Source organism: Candidozyma haemuli (genome assembly GCF_002926055.2).
Source record: "Candidozyma haemuli strain B11899 chromosome Unknown J_2014730914, whole genome shotgun sequence".
NCBI lineage: Eukaryota > Fungi > Ascomycota > Pichiomycetes > Serinales > Metschnikowiaceae > Candidozyma > Candidozyma haemuli.
Window position 1 is genome coordinate 81,393 of NW_020289908.1, and position 24,102 is coordinate 105,494.

The following is a 24,102-nucleotide window of genomic DNA, read 5'->3' on the forward strand; positions in this document are numbered from 1 at the left end:
TTAGGTTTGTTTAAGTGGTTGAAGGTGGTAGCTTTTTTTTTCCCTCAGTGCTTGACTATATGTAATGTGTTTTTCTATGAGGTTCATCACTGGGTTGTGCAGGCCGCAACTTACTGAGTAGATGCTAAGATACATTTATTCGAGAAATAATCTACAAAGATGCTTAAAAAATGTTCTATAAGCTGTGTTAACGAAATGCGAAATGATCTGTGTTCCCTTATTTGGAAGTGGTAGGCAATTGCTGGGCGCTATCCTTCAGCTGTTTCTGCTTGGCAACGGCATAGACCAAACCAGACACGAAACCCACAAAGATGGAAGAGACGGACCAGAAGTTGACGGCGGCGTCGAAAAAGACCAACCCGGACAATGCAATTGGCAACTTATTCAAAGCGCCGACCATAGAGTAGGTGGTGGAGGAAGTGACTCTCACACACCAGGCTGAACAGTATGAAATGGCCACAGTAGAAGCACCCGAGAGAACCATGGCTGTAATGGTGGCGTTTCTAGTCTCTGGGGGGAAGTTCTTGGCAATGTTCTCTGGAGACCAGTCCTCTAAGACAAAGGTAGCCACGAGCAAGATTGGAATCGACAACAAGTTGTTGTAGTAGGTAGTGTCGAAATCCTTAAAGTTGGTCAACTTAATTCTAATTCTCATGATCAAGACGAAAGCGGCACTGGCGAAACAGTTGGCAAACATCCAGAAGTAGCCGTGGTACATGGAAGCGACATCCTCTGCGCTTCTCAGGGCAGAGGTGTCACCGTAACAAGCCAAGACGGAAGAAAGAACCATCAAAAGGAAAGAACCCAAGACCATTGTGGTGACCTTACCGCCAAACCACAAGACCTCACCGTATGCAATCAAGATAATGGTCAAGTTCTTAAAGATGGTGTACACTGGGATAGACAAGCCCTTGATGGCCTTGGAACCGGTGTAAATCATGGCCACAAGCAAGAAGACAATTGGCAACCACTTCTTAGCCTCCTCCTTGTTGAATGGACGGTAAGTGATGATGTTCAATGCCTTCAAGGTAGCAATGATAGCAGTACACGTCATGCCCTGGACAGCCAAAAGCAAAAAGTTGAAGCTAAAGTCCTTCGAAAGCACGTACTTGTTTGTAAGGGTCATCAAGATAGACGCAAAACAGTAGCAGGCAATGGACAAAGGTCCCGAGTTGGTGAGTGATTGGGCATTGTTAGCACCGTAGGAGGAGCCAGCGGCTGGGGCGGATTTTTCCATCTTCTTTTTCAATAAATATACAATCTGGCCAATAAGATAAAACAGAAGAATTCCCATACACTGAAGGCAGGGTGGGTGATTAGGTTAATATAAACGTAAAGACCTTTTGAAGATTGTGAGGTAGAAAAGTCCAACAAAAAAAAAAAATAAAAAAACAGAGCGTGTTGTGTCCTATTAAGTGTGAGAACCACGTAGGGCGGGTGTGTGCAGTCGCCATCGATCAACGAAAAACGCGGCAGGTCAAAAAGCAAAAAGAGAGACTATGGCGAGGTTACAAAAAAGAAGCAGTACAGTAGAAAAAAAAGATAAAAATACATTGCCCGACCAACACAACACTAAAAAAGGAGAAACAATCCCTTCCCAAACACTTGTTCCCCTTACAATATACTTTAACATTAAACTCTGCCATTTCTTCTTCTTCTTCTTTTTTTGACTTTTTTGTTTACCTCCATTTACGAGGCGGTTGCAAATTGCCGGCACCTGCTGATTGTTATGCCTCTGACAGGCGCTGGCTGCGACGTGGTTCCTGAATACGGTGAGGCTTATCGAAGCTGGAGCTGTGTTGCCCTGGACATCCAACCAGTAAGCTTCCGTGAACAGAGTTAGGCGTCAGATGACATTGTGGAAGAAAACAAGAACAAGGGGCTGGAAGAGGTAGTAGACGACTGTGGTTGGTGGAGTGGTTGAGCAGAAAGTATTGATGGTGAGGGGGACATAGAACTCGGTTGGCTCCACGCTGGGAAGATCTGTTACTGTTTTCTGGTGGTTTTTGTTTATCATGATTATACGTGTTTTTTACGTGTTTCCGGGTCTGTTCCTGGAAATGAAACGCACAGGGCAATACGGCGCCGTGCCATATGTCTGCTGGCTGCGAAAAAGCCTCAACAATGGTACCAGGTGGGCAGTGCAAGTAGATAGGGGTAGATATAGAGACAAGGGAGGTGAAGTTGGTTGGGTGGAGGGTAGGGTTCGGGAGGATGAAGTTATAGAGTGTGGAAGAAATTGACCAAGTAGGGTATGTTAGCGGTGTAGTAGTGTTGGTGTGGTACTGGGATGAGGCTGAGCGCTCTGAGGGCATCACTATGGCTAGATCAACTTTAGAGTCAACGAAAGTAGGGCAAAACGTTTAAACGTGACTGCTTGTCTTTGTCCCACTAGGGATAAATCTCCAGGGCAGTGCTGCCAGTTGGCTGTCCGAACTCGCCGTATTCTTAAATTACCTTCCTCACTTTCGCAATAACCGTTACAGACAAGCGAGCCGGCGAGATCTTTCATTCTCGGTCCAAAGCGGCGCCCGAGATGGAGGCTTGACCCGAATCTACCGCTGCCGACTTGGAAGGAAGCCGAACAACCCGGGACCGTTGGTTTTGTACGCTTCTAATGGCTTTGAGGCTGGAGGCTTTCTTGCCTGGTTCTACTGGGCCACCAGACATGTAGTGACAGATAAAGTATAATGCTAAAGCTTAAATTAAGTCCCATAGCTTCATCCATTTTCCCCCTTGACTCTGTTAAAACTCCTCGCAACCACGTTCTGGCTCTACAGGGATCCCTGAACCCCTTGTGTGTCCTACTACATAACCACACAAACCTCAGTGAGATCGGCTATTTCTAGCTTGCTCTACCGACTCCTTCTCTGCTTTGCGCTTCCACAAACCAAAAAGCTTCAAGAAAACCAAAGTGCCAAGAGCAAATAACCTCATTGAGGAACTTCTCAAATTCTAACCCAACTTCTCAAGTCCCATTCCCATTCGGACTTCCATGCCGCATTTTGACAGCTTTTTGCATTTTCCCTCAATACGTCAAAAATGTAGCTCGCATATCAATTGTTCCCAGTGCATAATCCCCATGTTAAGATTAACAATAATTGCTTTTCCAGGCGGAGCCACCCTTGTTAACTATTAATTACAATTGTACCCGTTTTGGGTTCTCCATGCATAGGCCCTGCCAATAAGTCTTGGTTTTGTACCGTCAGGCCACCACCACCCTGTGGGGCCCCCTCTGCGCATACACCCCCAATACTGCCGGTAGCCGATTTTAATGCATCCCACTGGCTAGTACTTCCATGCTTGCGCTTTTGGTTTGGAGCAGCCACAGAGTATATATTGCTTGGATTTCCCCCTTATTTTCCTTTCTGTAGAATTTGTTGTTTACACTAATTATGACTCTTTCTAAACACGTTGACGCTGAGCAATTGGAGCACAGGCTCTTGAAATTAGCCACCAAGACCCCAGTGTCTGATAGGGATGAGTACATCTTTAACTACTCTTCCAATAACCCAGTGCCAAAGCACCAGATCCCAACTAAGTCCAGCAACCTGGACTTGGTTCTTAAGTACATGGAGGAAGAATTGAGTCTTGACGGTACGCCTACGTTGAACATGGCTTCGTTTGTCAATACTGCAGTGGAGCCCAACCCATTGAAGTTGATCTGTGACAATATCTCGAAGAACTTGGCTGATAATGATGAGTACCCTTCGTTACTCGAGCACCAGGCTCGGTGTATGAGCATTTTGTCCGATCTTTGGCACGCTCCTAAGAACAAGGATGGTACTACGGATACCATCGGTACGTCTACCACCGGTTCTTCCGAGGCTGTCTTGTTGGGTGGCTTGGCATTGAAGAAGAGATGGCAGGAGAAGAGAAAGGCAGAGGGCAAGTCGACTGAAAACCCTAATATTATCATGTCGTCTATTGCCCAAGTTGCTTTGGAGAAGTTTGCCAGATACTTTGATGTGGAGAATAGAACAATTCACATCAATGAAGGCTCTGAGCATGTTCTTGATGTTCTGAAGATCAAGGAGCAAGTTGACGAGAACACAATTGGTATTTTCGTTATCTTGGGTTCTACCTATACCGGTAACTTTGAGTCTGTGGAGAAAGTGAATGCCATCTTGGACGAAATTGAGAAGGAGAAGGGTCTTGATGTCAAGATCCATGTTGATGCAGCTTCTGGAGGCTTTGTGGCACCTTTTGTCTATCCAAACTTAAAATGGGATTTTGCTGTACCTCGTGTTGTATCGATCAACACTTCTGGCCACAAGTTCGGCTTGACCACTGCTGGTTTGGGCTGGATCATCTGGAAACATAGCGAATACTTGCCTGAGCAATTGAGGTTCAAGTTGGACTACTTGGGTGGTGTTGAAGAAACCTTCAGTTTGAACTTCTCTAGACCCGGCTTCCCTGTGTTGCACCAATACTATAACTTTTTGGCGTTTGGCAGAGAAGGCTACACCAAGATCTTTGATAGCTGCATCCAAAACACGCGGTTGTTGTCGAGATACTTAGAAGAGAGTGGCTACTATGAGGTCCTCTCCGTGATTCACAGGCCATTGGACGAGGAGGAGTCTAAGAGGATCTTCACTCTTAACAAGAACGATAACCTGAAGTTGGGCAAGGTTGCAGTTGCCAACCAAGGTTACCGCCCAGGCTTGCCGGTCGTTGCCTTTAGATTCAGTGAGGAATTCAGAAACAAGTACCCTGGAATTCCTCAAGCCATGATCTCAGTGTTGTTGAGAAACAAGGGCTTCATTGTGCCAAACTACAACTTGAGTCCAGATGAGCACGACAAGGAGATTTTGCGTGCTGTGATTAGACCTTCTTGTAACTTGAACTTGTTAGAAAAGCTCATCCAGAGCATTACCGAGAGCACCGAGTTGCTTCTCAAGGCTCACGATACTGTGATGGATATCGTTAGCAAGAAGGGCGCCGAGAACGAGGCCGCCAGGAAAGAGATGATCCACGAGTTGTTGCTTAGTATTGCCTCTGACGGTGTCATTGACAAGAAGAAGGCCCAAACCAAACTCTTGGACAAGGAAGGCACGGGACATTACAAGCACAAGAAGTCATATAGAGGTACTTGCTAGTGGTTGCAAAATACAAGCAAACTATGCGAGGTGAAACAAACTGTGTAGTAGTAGCTCGTACATGCAACAGCACGTACGTAAACGAAGTCGGAACACCCCTCCCCAACGAACTGAAAACCACTGCCGTCACTTCCGTGCGTGACTTGCCCTCCTTAAATTCTCTACCCTAGACAATTGGGCCTCAACAATTAGCCTTTCCTTGAGGGGTGTCTTAGGTGATCCACTTTAGGGGGGTCATGGGGCATGCACCTGCATTAGGAGCCCCTTTACGAGGCCTGATGCTTGCTTTCGCAGCCATAGTACTAGCAAACCATGGGCTTCGAGACCAAAAAAAAGGTGAAAGTGGCGTCGTTTATAAGTGAAACCATTTTTCGACTCTAAAAAAGACTTTTCTTGTCCTCTTTTTTTCTTTCCACCTCCATCATGGCTTCTGTTTCTGCTAATGACCTTGTGGTCCATAAATGGTCTACAATTGTGTCCTGGGTGCTCGCTGCGTTCGTCAGTATTCGTTACTTCGTGGGACGTTCTCCCTCTGACTCCAATAACCCTTACCATGTTGCCGACACTCCGTTCTCTGGTAACATTATAGTCACTTTAGTGTACTGGCTTGTGTTGTTCTTTTTGCAGATTTCGTTTGTGGTGCAAATCTTTGTGCCTTCAGTGGAGTCTGCCAATTCCTTGACTGCCTCAAGAACTGCCATCACCAAGCAGATTGGTTGGCACTTTACTGGCTTCAACTTGGGTGTTTTCGTATGGACCTTGCTTTTTGTCAACAGACACTTTTTCTGGTCCGAGCTTGTGCTCTTGGCTAACTTTGCCAACATCACCTACTTGTACTTTGCCCACAAGACATACAAAATCAGACCATTGTCTACATGGGTCTTGATCCACTGGCCCACAGTTGCATTGCCTTGGTCATGGTTGATGTTTGCCGTGTTCTGGAATGGTGCTGTTTTGTTCCATGTGCATAAGTTCGTTGGTAGAATTATTGCCAATATTCTTATTTGGTTGTTCTTGTTCGTGCCAACCTTCTTCATTGTTGCCTTTAACGATTATGCAATTGGCTTGAGTTCGAGTGCTTTGATGTTCGGTTTGGGCTTGAACCAAATCCTTACCAAGACCTTTGCATTGCAATGGATCTTCGCTTTTATCATTGCCGGTCTTCTTCTCATCTTGAGTTTTGTCGCCGGTGTTACTGGTAAGATCACCAAGGAGCCAACCTCCGAGGAAGGCGCTCCTTTGTTGGACGGTAACTAAGGTAGTTTACATACATACAGATATTTACTTCTTCTCCAATGCCAACTTAGCAAGCTGTAAGACACCCTCCTTGGTTTCGCAGCCACCAATGAAACCAGCGGCATGAACGAAGATACAACCTGGGACGCCGGTCAACTTGGAAAGTTCCTCGTCTCTAACACCACGCCATGGCTCAGGAAGACCGAAACGGAACTCGAAACTGGTCGATGTCACAGACACCGTGGAAATACGCCATTTCGAGCTCAGGTCAGAGAAAAGCACAAACTTGATGACACCCTGAGCGTTCTTCTCCTTCTCAATAGAGTACAAGTGCTCTTTCCAAGGGCAGAACTGTTCGAGGACAATAATCTCACCGCTTGGGTGGATATCGAAACGGCTGTCGAAAGCAGCTTCCACGATATCTCTAGCAGGCAACCAGGATTCACCGTAACCCTTAAGAAGGTTGACGAAACACGTACCCATCAAATCGCTAGCCTTCTCAAAAGCCTCGTCGTAGTCCTTATCGGTAGGGTTGACGTTCCATCTAGGGTTCAACTGACTGACGATGGCAGGAAGAGTCAAGTTCTTATCGTTGAACTTCTTCTCGGCATCACTGGAATAGTTGTTGATACCGTTATCATTGGCATCCACAGCCTCAATGAACTCCTTGTACACCTTCTGGTAAAGCAAGTCCACGGTAGATGGGCTCTGGAGCTTAAGAGTCTCCTGGATGATATCTGGACCAAAGTGCTTATAGATCAAACCAGCACTGGAGAGCTTGGTGGCGTATTTAGACGAAAAAGTCTCGTTGAACTCACGCTGGTGGTGGTCAAACCACTTGTGGCCGCCATCGTACTTTCCACCAACATCAACAACAATGTCTGAAGCTTCCCAGTCAGCTGGGTTTCTCGACCTCACAAGCTGAGCATCCCTGAATTTAGGCAAAAGTCTCAACATGTAAATGGCCAAAGCCTCATCGGCGTGGAACAGGCCCAGATGGGTACAGATCTTCATGGTAGAGGGTTCAAGCTTGGGTCTTTTGGTGTCCATCAGTATGCGATGAGAAGAGCTGGAGGTGGAAAATAGGTAACTAGGCGCGCTGGGGCCAGTAAGCCTGGGCCTAGAGTAAGCAAAAGGACTTTTCGGTTTAGTTTCAGTTTAGCATAATTTTATAACGTAAAAACTGTTGGATAGGATTTGGAAGGTTGTAATTTGGGGTTTGGGCTATTTTTGGGAATTTTTTTAAAGCCTGGGTGGGCCGTTGGGGGACCCTGTTGGACCCCTCGCAACCAGCAAATTAGCTAGTGCAATGGTTACACCATGATATTGCTTGTTTTTGCAAAAGATGGGGTATTTTACTGTTTGGGATAAAACGGTGACGTCAAAAGCAAGTAAATATTGTAACCGCTAATTGTCTCACCTTGAGTGGGGTAAGAATGGAATCATGAAAGGGCTCCTACTAACCATCAACATATGTTGTCTAATAAAATATACCCATGATTTCTTATCCAAAATAGCCGTTTTTGCTCTTGTAATTTTATTTTGTGCTATTACGAACCGTTATCCGTTAGAACGAACAAAATTCACATGTTGCCGTTCACAGAGACCAATTTCACCAATATCAGCAACCAATAAAGCAAAAATAGCCGCCAACGAGGACATTAATTTAACTACAGCCAAATGGAATATTTCGGTTGGATGCTACGGATCTTGGAACGCAATTTGAGGGGGGCCAGCAGCGGAAAAAGTTTATTAATTTTGGGCGTTTTGTGATACCTAATACCTCTGCATCATGTAGGGCCGCCAGCCTACTTACAAATCTAGAATCCAATAAAAATTGGTGTAAATAGCTAGTCGGCCGGGTTAAGGGGTGCCACCCCTTCCGAGATAACTCGAAATACCCCTTGATCCCCAGGCAACAAATCTTCATAATCATCTACATATATTTTCACCCATATAACCTATATTGAATCTATCAATTGATGCCAGTGAACGACATGTATAAATATGTAAGCGGCAAATGCACGGCATTGGCCTTAGTTCAGAGTTTAAGTCATTTTCACTGGAACACCGTCATACATGGACAAGGTGAGATGCAACATCTTCTTTGGTGGGTATTCGCCCTCGTAGGAAGAGACCAAATTAGGGAACATCTGAATCAATCTGACAACAACATAAGATGCTTCAGTAAGTGCAAACTGTTGACCCAAGCAGATTCTTGGACCACCGTTGAATGGCAAGTAAGCCCAACCGAGTTTCTGGTTCTCGGCCCATCTCTCTGGCTTGAACTCATTAGCATCCTTACCATAGAATTTAGTATCTCTGTGAGTGTAGTACACAGAGTATGCAACAGTGGTGCCCTTGGCCACAAAGACTGGGGCGGTACCATCTGGACCACCACCAGTAGGAAGAACAGTGTCCTTGGTGGCATCTCTGAAGTTCATTGGCACCGATGGGTACATTCTCAAACTTCGTTAAGAACCCACTTCAAGTACTCGCACTTCTTGAGAGACTCAAAGGAAATGTTAGCGATATCCTCTGGAGTACCCTCACCGAACTGAACCAAGACTTCCTGCTTCAATCTCTCGTAAACTTCTGGGTTTCTAGACAACTCGAACAAAGTGAAAGACAACAAACCAGCAGTGGTGTCTCTACCAGCAACCATAATGTTCAACAACTGGTCCTGCAACACCTTAGGGTCTCTAGTCTGCTTAACCAACTCGTACAAGAAAGTGTAACCCTTGGTAGCCTTACGTTCAATCTCCTCCTGAGGAGCAGCGAGAGCCTTCTGGACATAGTACTGAGCAAATCTGTGAACCTTCCTACAAGCAGAACGGAACTTGATGCCATCAACAAAGCGGTAGAAAACCTGAGAGTAAGATCTCATGGCAAGGACTCTCTGGGTAAGGTTAAAAGCATCACCAAATTCAGCTCTCTCTGGGAAAAGGTCATGAGGAGGCTGCTCTGGAACAGTGCCATCTCTCAAACAGTAGACAGACTCACCAAAAAGAATTTCAGTAGCAGTGTCAACGGTAAACTTGAAAAACAAGTCCTGAATGTCAAAAGTCTGGCCCTGGGCCTTTCTGATGTGGGAAGCAAGAGTCTGCACGTGAGGTTCCAAAGTTCTAACATGAGCAATCTGTTCTCTGGAGAACTGAGGTCTCAACATGGCTCTCGAGTTCTTCCAACCATGGAAGTCCAAAGTAAAGATACCATCACCAAGCAAGGGCAAAAAGTGAGAGTGTCTCTTACCCAAGGCAAAGTCGTTAAACTGGTTGGCCAAAATGGCCTTATAGTTCTCGGGCTGGAAAGTGAACAAAATTCTGATACCACCCACCTTAAGATGGCAAGTGTCATTCTTGAGTTCGTTGAATCTCCTGCCAATCATCTCCAAGATGGTACCATTGTTAATACTCTGGAGAGCATCAACTACAACTGGAATACCAAAGAATGGAGCATGAAGAGCCTCAGTGTCTTGACAGCCAAACTTCTTGGAGATTCTGTAGACTCTGATCTGACGGTGAACAATGTAAAGTAGAATGGTTGCAAACACAATAGTATACCATTTTGCAATATGAGGTTTAACCGCCTCAACGGCTTCGGCCACAAAAGACATAATTTGAATATAAGTTAACGAAGGTAAATGCCAAACAGCAAGAGTCCCCAACTGCACAGCGAGCGGAGCTGCTTTATAAGATTTTTTTGGCCCCACACCCACAAGGCTGGTTTGTCACCTGTAGGGGCCCCAAACCTGCTCCTCCCTCAAGGCGGGGAAATTTTCACATGGGGTGGGTGACGACAATTTTTTTTTTTTTTTTTTTATTCCTTCTCTGCTTAACAAGTGCAGGGGGATGCGCACGGCCAATACCAGGCCACCACAAGGGAGTGGGGTTAGGCATATAGATGCTCATTTTTTTGTATAAAACAAAGGGTTTGTTATCACATTCATATGCTTGAGAAAGAGAGCCGTTTGCTTCCATGTGCTTTGTGGAATGCTTTGTTGGAAGATAGGGCTAAAAAAGACAAACCCACCCAAAGAAAGACATTTTTTTGTTCCATGTAAGCGAGGATAACATTCGATGCTCGAAGATCCTCTATTGTGCTAGGCTCTTATAGGCAATCTTGTCTTTTTCAGAAGCAAAAGAGATTTCCAACTCATCATCACTGACTTCCTCCGCTCCGCCAGCATGTGCCCTAAGCTCCTTAGTAGTGTTTCTCCATTTGGTAGCTTGCCTGCGTCTGTCTTCGCGCGATGGGGCCAAACTAACCTTCTTCTGGCGACTAAGCTGCTGGAGCTCCTGTACCCACACACCATTGCTCGCTGGTTTTGTGGCTTCCGCGCCAGTAGGGTCAAACCCCATTCCGTTGATTAGTTTGCGGAGGCTCTGCTGCCCAACCTTGGTCGTCGACCCAGACTCTCCACTGGGGCTGTCATTAACCGCTGTACATTCAACGGAACCGGCATCAGGGCGCCGGCACGCGGCGGCAACTCCGGACGTTGTCTTATGAAAGTTGTTCCCCTCTTTTTTACTGCTGCTTAGGATTCCAAGTGTTTGGAGCTGTTTGGCTCGCGCTGGCGCCACTGTCGCACGAAGCTGTTCCTCGAGCCTGAGTCTGGCGTTGGAGGCTTCCTTTAAACGCTCTTTTTGCGCATTGGCAACTGGGCGGTCGAATTTTTTCTCGTCAAACCCTTGACTGCCTTTGTACACTGGATTGAGTTCAGTACCGCTTGGCTCAAACAGTTGATACCCCGGCAAGTCTTTCCAATCGACCCACTCTCGCTGTCCTTTCTTGTAATACTTGTCTCGTTTCGCCCCTCTCCTGGTGCTGCGTGGATCCTTCAATTTCACACTGCCTTGAAGTTCCATTCGCGACGCTTGCGCTCGATACTTTTCTTCCTCGTGGTAGCTGCAGAGCTTGGTCTGTGATAAGTCCACCACATGCTTGCATCTGGTGGCGTTTTTGTTTGTCGACTCACAATACCCAAAGTGCCTGGCGCTGCCAATCTCAACAATGCTCTGCAAATCTTCTGCTACTGACATGTTAAACTTGCCCTGAAACTTCTTTACCCGTGGATTAAGGATCACGACGATCTCCCCAAGCTGTAGTTTCCAGAATCGTTCAAACGCTGACCCAAAAAGCATCACGTCAACTGTATGCACAAAGTCCCCAACTTTGAGTTGGAGAAACTTGTGGCCATTCAGTGCCTGTTTCGGTTGCCCTTTGTAAACAATCATCCCAACAAAGCACCAGTTGACGTAGTTGGGCTCTTCGAATTTCGGCGCCACCACTTTGGCAAGAAGCTTCGTGATTCCGAGCACTTTGATCGGATGTAGTAGGTCAAGGAGAATGTTGTGTGGTAATCTTCGGCTTTTGAGCTCAATTCCTGTGAATTCGTCATATTCGCCTGGCATGGTATCAAATGGAAGCACTTCGGGAACGTTTTCAAATTCGAAAATTCGTTCACTCAAGTCTCCTTTAGGCCCCTGCTCCGTCTTCATCGCCAGAAGACGCGATGCAAACTCGCTCTTTGGCGCTTCTGGCTTTGGCATTGGCTTCACTCTGAAAATTCCATGTGTCCCTTGTTCCCCCAGTCTCCCACGAACTTCCTGGTCACCCACCGGCTCTGGCTTCACCTGAACTCTCTGCTGAAAATAATCTGCCCTTAATTTCTTTCGTTGTGGTGACGGTGACCGTTCCACATTGACCTGGGGCCTGTTCTTTGATTCCTGCTTGATCCGTGCTCGTTCTGCAATCAACTTCTGTTTTTTCAACTCAAACTCCTTCTCCAAATCAGCAAGTGCATCGTCTGAATCTTCTGTCAAATATACATCATCTTGAGCCTCCCTAGGGTCCCTCATGGTGTCTCGTTTTCTTCTCCAAGACGTGTGCTTCCTGTACTGTGCTACGCGATTATCAACATCTCACTACTGGATGTTTTATACAGATCCAGTAACCTTTCACTAGTACAATGGCCCGGGGCAGATCCAAATCATTGGTCCAGAAAGTGGCATCTGAGGTACCTGCTTATTCTCAGGAGAACTTGGATAATGATTCGTCTGAAACGAAAAGCATCCATAACCCAACTCTTCCAAAGGGCCAGTCGCACCACGTATTGGTTCCACTGAAACGTGGAAGATCCAAGTCATTGACCGTTGGAGTAAATGTGAAGATTGATGTTGCTCCTGAAACGCCCACGTATCCTTTTTCAGAGGAGGAGAGAGATGCACTCTGGACGAAGTGCTTAGATGCTCTCAATTACAACACGGTGTTGGATTCGCAGCTAATTGACAGCGTCAACGATTATAACGATGACTTGATTTTGCAATTCCAAAAAGACTGTAACTTGAATGTCAACCAGATAGACAATCTCATTGATGAAAACCAATTCATTCTTACGTCCCTTAATAGCCTAATGTTCCAATATGATAAGGTTTCAAAAGAGACCTCCGACTTTGCTTCTCAGGCCACTGGTCTATTGCAAAAGCAAGAAGAACTTGAAGCAAAGGCTCAGCAAATGGACCATGTTCTTAAAATATTTGAACCGCTTGAAAAAATCAGCAAGAAGTTGGTTAGTTCAGGTAACTCCATTGTTCGTACCGGAAGAATCACTACCATGCTTGTCCAATTGCAAGAGTGTTTAGAGTTCTTGGGCTCTCATGGAGACTACAAGGATAGCGAAGTGTACATCATTCGCTACCGTCAATGCATGACTCGAGGCTTGACCTTGGTCCGTAATTACTTGATTGACCATATCAGAAAGAGAGGCGAAGAAGCCCTTGCTAAAACACACGGCGACAATCTCAAAAGTTTATCCTGGGATATCATCTTATACAGTGAGTTCATCAGTGAGCTTTCTAAGGAACCAGAGCCTTCTAGCTTCCCTACGTTGATCGGCCAAATTGTTAGACAGAGTGCATCTCACAAGGAATATAGAGGTTTGGTCACCGATGTTCTTTCCAGTTACTTCCGCATGAGAGTCCAGCTAGTACACCAGAATATCAACCATAACAGAGTGGTCGACGATTCTGAAGATTTGGTTCTCCATAGCCAGAAGTCCATCTCGTGGTTCAAAAAGATCTTGGAGAAGGAGTACAACTTGTTCATAAAACACTTCCCATTTGAAGAATGGGACTCTAGTCTGCATAAATTCTTCACTGAAGAACTTAACTCCTTCTACAAGGATCTTCTAGATCCATTATACGATGAAGTCAGAAACAAGGTGCTTCGGGAACAAAACATTGGAGAATTATGCAAGCTCACAAACTTGCTTACCTCCTATTACGAATTCGATGAGGAAACCTCAGTTGTTAGTGCTATGCCTGATGCTAAGATCGAGTACGGTGAGCTCTTTGAACCTATGTTGAGCATTTCCCAGTCTCGTCTTATATTCCGTATTCAAAACTACATTGACAACAAGCTCTTACGTTATAAGCCTAAGGCAGAAGACTTGAGACTTGGAAGAAGGAGATCTTCAAGTCGGCAAAGAAGCCGTGCCGATTCCATTCTTGATGAAGTGGAGGAGAACCTTTTCCCAGATGCATACACGCCTGTTGGTAAGGCCTTGACCATTCTCTCAAATATCTACGACTTGATAAGCACTATGGTCTTTGATGATATGGCCCACTACATTGTGCACAGTTGTATTTCCATGTTGAAGAATGGAGCCATGCCATTGGCAAAAGCTCATCTAGGGAGTTTGGATGCAAAGTTATTCTATTTCAAGAACTTGATGGTTCTCAGAACTCAGCTAACTAATTTCGATACGCAATATGTTCGTGCTGAGACGGCGCTTGATTTTACAAGTGGTATCACCGAATTGATCAAGACATTCAGAAGCGGTGAACTTCAAGTCAAAGTGAGTGAACAAGGCGGATTGCTCGAACTTGTGAAACGTTCTGCTCCCCAAGTTATTAATAACTTGATAGATGCAAATGAAGAAGCCGAGTCTGAATTAAGCAACACGGTAACTGCTTGGGTGGCTGAATGTTCAGATGCTATCTGCGCCCCATTACGTGATGAGAAGACGCCGCTCAAAGATGTACTCGTGGCTTTCAATGACAATATAATTATGCAAGTTCCAAAGACGCATGGCCAGGTCAAGGCCTACATTGACGATAATGAGGTTATCAGGTTCCTTATTGACCAAGTCTCGAAGTTTATCTTCAGTTCATACGAGAAGTTTTATGATGGACTCGAACAGAGATTGTCCAAGGGCCAGCTCAAGACAGACGAAATGGGTGAAGTCATGGAGCCAGATGCTTTCTTCAACTTCTTGAATGATACCGTTTCTGGAGTTTTTCAGGCTGAGGAAGCCGAGCTGAGTGTGAAACTTAACGAGAACATTCTCGATGAGCTCGACAAAATGGAAAACGAAGCCCAATAAGTCCAATCTTATGGCTTCATCCCGTCAATGGGATCGTATATATTCTTGGACAAAAGACGGTTCAACTCTTCCTTTACATACTGAACCATATCTTGTTTGATCATGAGATGGGTGTTGTCCAACTCCTCAAGCACAATGCCCCTGTTCTTCAGATCAAGCTGCAAAATCAAAGCTCTTATAGATGGGTCACATTGAACAAGTACACCCTTACTTGCAGTGGGCATGATGAATTCCAAGTAGTATAAAATACCTTGTCTCGGTTACTGAGCAGCACCACCTCTATTTGCAGTACTCACAGAACTTTGTATGGAGCACTATCAATAAGGTCATCTTCCTACACCACAAAAACAACCATGGCACTGCCAATTGTCCCCAATGGGAAGGACGACGGGAGTCTAGGGGCACTAGTGACCGAGAAAGAAGCTCAGATACGGATATTAATGATGATACTATAATAGAACCCCTGGACTCAGATTCAGACGAGAATGACCAGGATAAGAACACAACCACAGAGGAGACAGAGGAACCAGTGAACACTGCTGAAAACGGAACTCATAAAGATGGAACTCTGGAGGAGCTACGAGACCAAGAACTGTCTGAGGAAGAGGACGAAGAGGATGAACCACCAATCCTTAAGTATACTCGTCTCAGCTCACTACCGCCATCATTCTTCAAGAAAGATCCCATTTCTAGTCTGTACTTCCATGAAAACGTGTTTATATTTGGAACCCATACGGGGTTTATTCTTCTTACGAAGCCAGACTTTACTATCCTACGATCATTCAGAGCACATAAGGCATCTGTACTTTCCTTATATACTGATGGTGCATTCTTCGCCAGTGGCTCCATGGATGGAACTATAGTGATTGGATCGGTTGCAGACGCTAATGATATTGTAATGTTTGACTATAAGAGGCCTGTTCATGCTGTTGTTCTAGATAAGAATTACCTGAAGAACCGATCGTTCATATATGGTGGAATGAGTGGGAAGGTGGTTTATTCATATAAATCGTGGCTCGATCAGAGATCTGAGTTGGTTTTAGATGAAGATAATGGCACAATTGTGGGCATACAAGCTATCGATGACTTGCTTCTATGGATGAATGATAAAGGTATTACTATTTATCATATCACTACGAAACAGGTGATTACTACAATTTCAAAACCTTCTGACTCCTTCCGCAGTGATTTATACTGGCCAAGAGTTTGTTTTCCTGAAACTAATATGTTGTTAATTGCATGGGGTAACTACATTTGGTCGTTGAAGGTGTCTGTCAAGGGTAGTGGTGGTTCTGGCGCTGGTACGTCGATTAGGAGCAGATACTTACCATCAGCGCCGTCGCTTTCGTTTCGTGCAGCCAATGAAAAGAAAGTTGAAGTCGAACATGTCTACAAGATGGACTTCTTGATTTCAGGTATTGGTAGTTTCAAGGATGATCTTTGGATTGTGCTTGTTTACAACCAACCTGAGAGGGACGAGGAAACTGGAAGCATTAAAGTCCAGAACCCGGATATAAAGCTTGTCAGCTCGATCGATGGCTCTACAGTTCATGAAGAGGAGATAGGTTTTAACTTCACCGAGAACCTCGGCCTCAATGACTATCATCTCGGGAAGCACATCGGTGAGAGATCCGTTCGTTATTTCATCATGAGCGCAAGAGACGCGATTATTGCTGAACAGATCCAGCTAGATGATAGATTACAGTGGTACCTCGATAGACTGATGTTCTTGGAAGCATGGGAAATGAGTCAACACATTGTCCAACCCGTCAAAAGACTCAAGTTTGGTGTCTGGTACATCGATAGTCTCATAAAGCAGGAGAATTGGTCTCATGCTGCTGAAATGCTTGTGAAGATTTTCCACATCGATCCGAGTGAGTTTCCCATGGGAGATACAAAAAGTACATTGGGTACGAAAACATCTGTTGCGCTGTCTATTGAAGATAAGGAAGCATTTGTGAGGGAAGTTTCCTCGCAATGGAGTCAGTGGATCTCTATTTTCATTAAAGCAGGTCATGTTGAGGAGATTACGCCTGTGGTACCAGCTGATACGAGATGGAATCTTCCAAAGCACCTTTTCTCGGATATTTTAAACTACTGGGTTGATCAACTTCCATCCAATGAGAAATTCTACGAACTCATCAACAAGTGGGACCTTGACCTATACGACTTTGGCTCTACAGCCGAGAAAATTGAGTCTTACCTTGAACAGCATGAAGATGATACTAAGTTGAGGAAACAGTTGTGTTCTCTTTACGAGAGATCATATAATCCTCGCAAGGCTGTGTCTCATTTTGTGAAATTAGAAGACCCAAACATATTCAGCTTCTTAGCATCGAACCATATATTGCCCTTTTACGTTTCGGATATACCTCAGTATATTCGATTCAGGTTTAATGATCCTTCTGATTTGGAAAGGTTACCAGTGCAAAAAGTCGGCTCCAAGTTACATGATGTGATTGATATCTTGGTCGATGCAAGGCACGAGATTTCTCCTGCAACTGTTATTCAAACCATGTTTGAAAACCACATTGACATCATCAACTACTTCTACATTGAAGAGTTGGTGAGTATCGATGAGTTGATCGTCAAAAGCTTCGAAGATGTGCGTGTTCAATTATATGGACAGTATGATCGTGCTAAGCTTCTTCCATTCCTAACATCCCACGACAACTATGATATCTCAAAAGCAATCGACATTTGCGAGAGAAATGCATTGACTGAGGAGTTAGTGTATTTGCTTGGTAAAGTGGGCGAGAACAGAAAGGCCATGCAATTGATTATGGAACAGCTCAATGATCCTAGGAGGGCCATCCGATTTGCAAAGATTCAAAACGACGAAGACACATGGAACATGCTTTTGCAGCATTCCTACTCCAGGCCAGAATTCATCAAGGCATTGATAGAGCTCGCAGATGATCAGTCAAGTTCCTTTTATAATCCTATAACTATCTTACAAAATATGGACACGGATGTCGAGGTGGAAGGATTGAGAGACTCGGTCATAAAGGTGGAAAACGACAACCAGGTGACCATGGTGGTTAACGAGTTGATTTTGAGAATTGTGGCCAAGCGGTCTCAGCAAATGTCGCAGACATATTACAGCGATATGATCCGTGGAATCGAGATAGACGAAAAGGAATTCGAGCAATTCTCGTCTGAGTTCGAGGCCCTCGCTATTCTTATTGATTCTCCTCAGGGTAAGCATAGACTTGTTAAGGAAACAGACTTGGTGCCGGATTCAGCGTGGGCCAAACAACCGTTTACGACGCTCCAAAAGAAATTAGAACACTTGAAATGGCTTCGTGAATCTGTTAATGCGCAATAATTATGAAGAGAACGGATTGAACCTCTTCCAGATTCCACCGGTGGTTCTGGAGAAGATATCAGTGGCCAAGTTGTTGGCCTTGCCGAACTTGTCGCACTTGGTGAATGCCATGGCATTGGTGAGTGATAACGACAAGCTAATGACGATCAAAACAAGGTACAACAACTCGAACTTCAACACGGCCATTATAGCTAGCACGGCCCATGCCACCGGCTGCGCGTATAATAACGTCCAAAACACTTTCGAGTCGATTGGATTAATATACCTCTCTGGGTCAGCCGACTCAAACACCCACACGTTTTCAAAGTTTGTAGAACCCTCTTTCTTGGTTGTTTCGTTCCACCAACGCAATCCCACCAATAATCTGCCCGAGATATTCTTCAAGTTCCAGAAGTCTGCCGACACGAGAAGCGTAAGCACAATAAAGTGAAGAATGAACCTATTCTGGCTGATAAAGATCGAAATGATCATGTTACCAAAAATATAAGTGAAAATTGGCGACAACCTGAACACAATATAAAACATCAACGCCACCGGATGGGAAGATTCCTTAAGTCTCCTCGACCACAGCCATTCTTCACCTCCAGCGCCAGTACCCTCAGCAGGAGCAGGTGCCATATTCCCAGAAACAGGAGGCACCGTCAGATTATTCCCAGATCCATACGGATTGGCTCCAACCGTCTCGTCAGCCTCAATTTGCGTATACCCAGACATTTTCCTTAACCCGTACTAATGGTATGAAGTGTTTGGCTGCGACAGAGTATGTAGAGAAATCAGGTTTCCCCCAGTGTGCCAGACGAAACTCCAGAGGTGCGACTGCGAAGACCTCCCCAGAAATAAGGTGATTCTTCGTATACTACTATTCATTTCCACAGCCATGGTGTTGTATCATTACAGGAGGTTTGCCGGTGGCATCACGAGAACGCAGCTTGAGACGTTCAAGGTATGGTAGGGTTTTTTGTTTCATTTTTGTTTTTGGTACTAACAGCAGTTTGGGTTCTGTCTTTTATCACCAATCGCCCTCATGTACTGGGTAGGTATTGACTCTGATAAGAAGTTCAACTTGCCTGGGTTTTGGCCAGATCCACTGACGCTTAACCAGATTCCTAAGGAACCTCATGAGATCCAGGCAGAGGTGGCTAGGATTAGAAAAGCCAGGGCTGAGAAGCGTGAGCGCTTAGAGGCTAAAGCCAGAGAGTTGGGGATCACGGAAGATGAAAATTAGACTATGTGGTTTTTGGGTTAATTTTGTTCTTCTTTTTTTCTTGTTGATGTACATAGCGAATTACCAGATTATATTATGATGCTATGTAGATGATGGTGGTGGTTAGTTGCGAAGCTCTCCATCGTGCTCCTGTTTATGCTGCATTTTCGACAAGTTCTCTCTGATTTCTTCTAGGGCATGCTCCAGAAGAGTAATGCCGTCGTTCTTTGAAGCAGAGATCACTTTGTTGAGCAATCCAATCAACTCGCCGTTGTTGGTGCCTTCCCTGATGTTTTCACGGAACCTCCGGCCCACCGAAGGAAGCCGTGGCTCGTTGGGTCTTCTTATATGTGAAATGCCTTCGTTGGGAATTTGTTCAGGAAGCGACGGATAATACGGCGTAGACGGTGGAAGCCCGTTGCCGTATAATGGAGAAGCCATGGGTTGATTATAGTTTTGGCGCTTTCTGTCTGGGTGGAGCGGTTCAAGCTCAACGCTATTAAGTCTGTGTTTCCGCTCAAATGGACCTTGGTACCCGCCCATGTCCATTCTGCTCACCGGAGGAAGACTTATCTCGCCTTTTGGAAGTGGTAATGGGGAAAATGCTTGGTCTGGTGGTCTGGCAACGTTAGTCGCAAGAAGCAATGCACTCATTGTGGAAGGACTACCTCCAGAGTAATCCTGACCATACTGCTCTTGTCTTGTGGACGACTGGTTGGTCATTTGGTTGTTTGGGGTGTACTGCTGGGAAACTTGGTTGGCATGGTACATCATAGGGCCTCTTCCCACAGCTGCTGAGTTGAAGGGTGAAGGGGACATGTTCATATTCGAGTCAGGAAGCTTTGCTTGCGTTGTCATGGGGCTTGCTGATTCTGCAGGGAACAGTGTATCTGCTAGCTGTGCTGAGGTCTCTTCATTAAACCATCCAGCTGCAAGTGGTGTATGCGTAGTATCACCATTTGCCATTTCTTGTTCTTCTGGATCGTCCTGAGAAGCAGCAACACAACTGCCAATAATCTCTTCAATCGAGACATAATTCAAGCTGACCTTACTTCTCTCATTGACCAAGCCCAAGAGCTCATCAATTTCCCATGGAATGACAACGTTAAGGTACTTCATGATCTCCCGAAGTTTGTCGTAGCTCTTTGAAGCATTGTATTCTTTCAAAACATTAGCGAATGGGGAAAGGGCTGTCAGTGCATCCTCAACAATTTTAGGGTCAGAAGCGGGCCATGGCTGCTTGAAGTTCATCAAGTAGGTACTCCTCCAACTTAAAAAGATCTTCTCTGCACTAATGGAATCCCAAGCCCTTTTGATCCATTCTATAACTTTTATGAATGGAACCTGATAATCTGACTCTGCTAACACTTCTGCAGATTCGCTCATGACGGATGGAGTCTTGAAACTATCCAAACTCACAGGCAGGGCCAATGAAGATGAACGACTATCCTTCCCGCTATTAGAACGCTGCTTATTGATCATATCAAGATACTGCTGTAACCTGTACAAGATCTTGAATTCTTCGACAATTCCAAAACTCATTGGTAAGTAGTCAAATTTGACTCCATTGAATGAACCTCCATAAGGATTCCTGTGTTTGGAGGCATTCTCCATATACACAAGTCTGATATGCTTAAACTCGAGATTAATAATCCGATGTGATGAACTGTTATCCAAGAAAATAACAATTTGTCTCTCTGGAGTGCTATTCTCGATCTTGTGGTCCAAAGTTAGAAGGTAATCCTGGAACATGCTAGAAGTGATCCACTTATTATTATTGGAACGGTATGAAATTTGGTAGACCTCGTCCAATTTGTTCATTAAGGTTTGTGTTGTGAGGGAGCCACTATGGGACCTGAGAGCTGCATGGGAACTGGCAGAAACATCAAACTTATCTTGACGGGAAACCACCAATGGAGTAAGTTTCTCGGATCCGTCGATATTACATCCAAGCATGATAGTAAGCATATTCTCAGAAGATGTGCCGCTCTGTTTCAAGCCCTTATCGATCGACGATATATCAAAGATCTGGTCCAAGGGCAATGCATGAAATAATTGGAACTCGTCCACGGTGAACAAATCCTTTGGCGAGTAATTGTGATGACTGACGAGATCCTTAATAAACTGCTTCAATTCTAGTTTTTCATCCAAACGCCATACATTATCAAGTTTCTTCCCCAAGTTCTCCTGGATCGCCTGTGGAGAACCCTCCAAGTTGATATTAAGCTTCTTCACAAAGTGGTTACACCATTTATGATTAAACACGCCGTTACCGTCCTTGGAGTCAGCACGAAGTCGCGTCCATATAGCATTGGCTGTCAGCTGGATAATAGGAGTTGTGATTGGGATCGACTCCCATAGCGCCTGGGTGATCCACTCAGTAAGGATCTTTCGTAGTAGCGGATTGGACTGTTTTCTTCTTCTGACCAAGGCAAAGTCGGACTCCTTAGAGCCGAGAATTTCTGATTTGGAGCTCAATATTCGAGATATCGTCGTTTGTGACGGCGGCTTCAGTGAACCATATTTTTCCTTCGCCCACAGAGCGAGCTCACTCTGGGTCATATGTGGGTTCGCCTCCGACTGGAGGCAGATTTCAATTTTTTGCTTGATCGTATATCCCATTTCTCGTGGGGTGGTAAAGAACGAAGTGGGTATCAAATTAATGGGGACTTTCAAGCGATGGGTGCATTCAGCATCAGATGACTTTTAGAGCTTGCGTAGAAAGTAGGCATCAGGAGATCGTCAAACACGCCAGGATGGAAGTGGTGAGAACGCGTGAGTTTGAAAGGGTGGATTCGGTAGGCCGAGGAGTGGTCAGAGTTGGGAATGGGGTTTCTTCTGGATGGTTGCAAATCTGGAACAAAACGGTTGGTAGATGCTCGAATGGACCTTCACGGTCCAGGGAGGTTGTGTAAACGAATGCGCACGACGTATGCGCTTAGAGGGCCTCACCCCAGGTTAGAGTGTCATAGACGCATCTTCCGATCCTATTAGCATAATTAATATAAAACAACGAAAAAAAAAATACAAACTCTAGATACTACCAATTTAGACAGTGGAGTTTAAGAAAGTCAACACGTTGTCGAACACATCGTCGTACAATTCCTTTCTCTCGATGAAGAGGGAGTGAAGGCCATCCTTCACCTCCACAAACTTCTTATCCACAGTGTCTGGAAGCAAAGCAAAGAACTTCTTGGAGCCATTGGGATCGTTGATGTAATCCTTGTCACCGTGCAATACCAATAACTTGATATCTGGGCTGAACTTGGCCACATGGTCCTTCTGGAGCAATCTCAAGCCACGTTCAAACATATCGTTGAACTGTCTAACGGTACCGACCAACCTCTTATCGTGGTCCATGATAAACTTCTTCCAGCCCTCGTTGGAGGTAATGAAGTCGTATCTCAAGTTGGAGTCGATCTTGAAGGTTGGCAAAAGACGGTTGATAACCGGCTGCAAGGTTCTAAGGATGATATTAGGCGTGGTCTTAGCATGCAAGGTGACCAAAGGTCCAGAAACAAAAAGACCCTTGAAGTTATCCTTATATTTACCGTGGATAGCATAGTTCAAAGAGATACCGCCACCCATAGAGTGACCGCCCAAGATGAACTTCTCGTCCTTGTCCTCCCTAGCATCCAAGTTTCTCTTTATCATAAAGTCCAAATCATCAAATGTATGGAACTCGTCCGTCTTACCGGCCTCCTTACCTGGAGACGTGTCACCAGCTCCTCTCTGGTCAAAGAAAAACACCTCATAACCATTCTGGCTCAAGTCGTCAAAGAACTGAGTGTAAATGTTCGAGTGCTCACAGAAGCCATGGACATAGATGATTTTACCCTTATAAGTGACGTTTTCAGGCACTTTCCAGGTGGTAGTAAAGAAAGTAACGCCATTGTAAGGCACCTCTTCCTTAATTGGCTCGCTCTTGGGCTCGTATGGCAAAGGCACTTCAGGCATTTCAACAGTAAGTGTGGCAATAGTGGGATCCTCCAGGGAGCGCGAATATGTATCTTTTATAACCCACACGTTGGAGGTCGAGCTATTTTCTACTTGGGAGGTGCGCACTGGAATTTTACCTAGTATGGGAACCGGACCAATGGTGGGATATAGGGAAGGTGGGTGGTAACGGTTTCTTGCGAGGGTGGGGAGGAAATAGACTTTTTCAATAAGGAAGGGTGAGTTAAATGGGTGGTTTTGATTGGCTGGCGCTGGGGTCCCGGGCATTGTCTACTGTGGTGGATGGGAGGGACTGGAGCTGGACTTCCCCATTCGCAGCCATAGTATGGGGATCCTCGGCTGTTTCAGAGTGTCACTGTCATTGCAGATGGTGGACGAAATAATATGTGCACAAGACAGTTAGACGTGGGAAGTTCGGGAAAATGGATTCGGGTTTCTCCATGTTTTGGAAAGTTTTGGTGTGTTGAAGTAGTGTGGGGTAGGCACCGTTGGTGGAGTAGTGGTGGAGGTGGTCTCCAGTAACCAGAGCGTTGGAGTTCTGTAATGTAACTATAGAGAGAAGGCTATGGAGGGAAGTGGTTGGCTGGGGTCCTTATTCTGATTGCTGACAGTGTCGGTGTGGTGGTTGACATGTAGGTGGAACCTTATTTAAGGTATGAGGACCGGTTGATAAGCTGGTGGTAAGCAGGTGCTGTGGTGGTGACAATAGCAATGGAATATTGGATCATTGTAAATATCGAAAAGAACCTTATATTTGAAATAGCGAAGAAGTTCTTTGCATTAGCAATCTGTGAATGTTCGGTTGACCTCTTGGTACCTAATGAAGTACCTTTATCATAGAACACAAGAAAATGACATAATCAGTGAATGGTATAACTACCCCTGCCTAGGT

General features: G+C 45.1%; 11 protein-coding genes across 11 annotated transcripts; 5 read left to right on the forward strand and 6 right to left on the reverse strand. All coding sequences in view use genetic code 12, as the record gives it.

The window, feature by feature from the left end:
- Positions 1-217: 217 nt before the first annotated feature.
- VRG4 (GDP-mannose transporter) lies at positions 218-1,237 on the reverse strand (the record flags this gene model as incomplete). The annotated part of the gene is made up of 1 exon (XM_025488911.1): positions 218-1,237. The coding sequence occupies one exon, from the start codon at positions 1,235-1,237 to the stop codon at positions 218-220; it is 1,020 nt and encodes a 339-aa protein (XP_025343227.1).
- A 2,158-nt stretch (positions 1,238-3,395) lies between these two features.
- GAD1 (glutamate decarboxylase) lies at positions 3,396-5,099 on the forward strand (the record flags this gene model as incomplete). Its single annotated transcript, XM_025488912.1, has 1 exon — positions 3,396-5,099. The coding sequence occupies one exon, from the start codon at positions 3,396-3,398 to the stop codon at positions 5,097-5,099; it is 1,704 nt and encodes a 567-aa protein (XP_025343228.1).
- Positions 5,100-5,522: 423 nt separating this feature from the next.
- CXQ85_005316 (uncharacterized protein) lies at positions 5,523-6,356 on the forward strand (the record flags this gene model as incomplete). The annotated part of the gene is made up of 1 exon (XM_025488913.1): positions 5,523-6,356. One exon carries the CDS (start codon positions 5,523-5,525, stop codon positions 6,354-6,356), a length of 834 nt encoding a protein of 277 aa, XP_025343229.1.
- Positions 6,357-6,380: 24 nt separating this feature from the next.
- Positions 6,381-7,349, reverse strand: CXQ85_005317 (uncharacterized protein; the record flags this gene model as incomplete). The annotated part of the gene is made up of 1 exon (XM_025488914.1): positions 6,381-7,349. The coding sequence occupies one exon, from the start codon at positions 7,347-7,349 to the stop codon at positions 6,381-6,383; it is 969 nt and encodes a 322-aa protein (XP_025343230.1).
- Positions 7,350-8,383: 1,034 nt separating this feature from the next.
- On the reverse strand, positions 8,384-9,951 carry CXQ85_005318 (cytochrome P450; the record flags this gene model as incomplete). Its single annotated transcript, XM_025488915.1, has 2 exons — positions 8,384-8,798; positions 8,822-9,951. The coding sequence occupies 2 exons, from the start codon at positions 9,949-9,951 to the stop codon at positions 8,384-8,386; spliced, it is 1,545 nt and encodes a 514-aa protein (XP_025343231.1).
- A 478-nt stretch (positions 9,952-10,429) lies between these two features.
- Positions 10,430-12,196, reverse strand: CXQ85_005319 (uncharacterized protein; the record flags this gene model as incomplete). Its single annotated transcript, XM_025488916.1, has 1 exon — positions 10,430-12,196. The coding sequence occupies one exon, from the start codon at positions 12,194-12,196 to the stop codon at positions 10,430-10,432; it is 1,767 nt and encodes a 588-aa protein (XP_025343232.1).
- A 110-nt stretch (positions 12,197-12,306) lies between these two features.
- SEC34 (Golgi transport complex subunit) lies at positions 12,307-14,721 on the forward strand (the record flags this gene model as incomplete). Its single annotated transcript, XM_025488917.1, has 1 exon — positions 12,307-14,721. The coding sequence occupies one exon, from the start codon at positions 12,307-12,309 to the stop codon at positions 14,719-14,721; it is 2,415 nt and encodes an 804-aa protein (XP_025343233.1).
- Positions 14,722-14,828: 107 nt separating this feature from the next.
- On the forward strand, positions 14,829-18,008 carry VPS41 (Vps41p; the record flags this gene model as incomplete). Its single annotated transcript, XM_025488918.1, has 3 exons — positions 14,829-14,920; positions 15,142-17,967; positions 18,002-18,008. 3 exons carry the CDS (start codon positions 14,829-14,831, stop codon positions 18,006-18,008), a joined length of 2,925 nt encoding a protein of 974 aa, XP_025343234.1.
- A 41-nt stretch (positions 18,009-18,049) lies between these two features.
- Positions 18,050-18,763, reverse strand: CXQ85_005322 (uncharacterized protein; the record flags this gene model as incomplete). The annotated part of the gene is made up of 1 exon (XM_025488919.1): positions 18,050-18,763. One exon carries the CDS (start codon positions 18,761-18,763, stop codon positions 18,050-18,052), a length of 714 nt encoding a protein of 237 aa, XP_025343235.1.
- Positions 18,764-18,926: 163 nt separating this feature from the next.
- Positions 18,927-19,274, forward strand: PET100 (Pet100p; the record flags this gene model as incomplete). Its single annotated transcript, XM_025488920.1, has 2 exons — positions 18,927-18,992; positions 19,041-19,274. 2 exons carry the CDS (start codon positions 18,927-18,929, stop codon positions 19,272-19,274), a joined length of 300 nt encoding a protein of 99 aa, XP_025343236.1.
- Positions 19,275-22,301: 3,027 nt separating this feature from the next.
- Positions 22,302-23,210, reverse strand: CXQ85_005325 (acylglycerol lipase; the record flags this gene model as incomplete). The annotated part of the gene is made up of 1 exon (XM_025488921.1): positions 22,302-23,210. One exon carries the CDS (start codon positions 23,208-23,210, stop codon positions 22,302-22,304), a length of 909 nt encoding a protein of 302 aa, XP_025343237.1.
- Between the last annotated feature and the right edge of the window lie 892 nt (positions 23,211-24,102).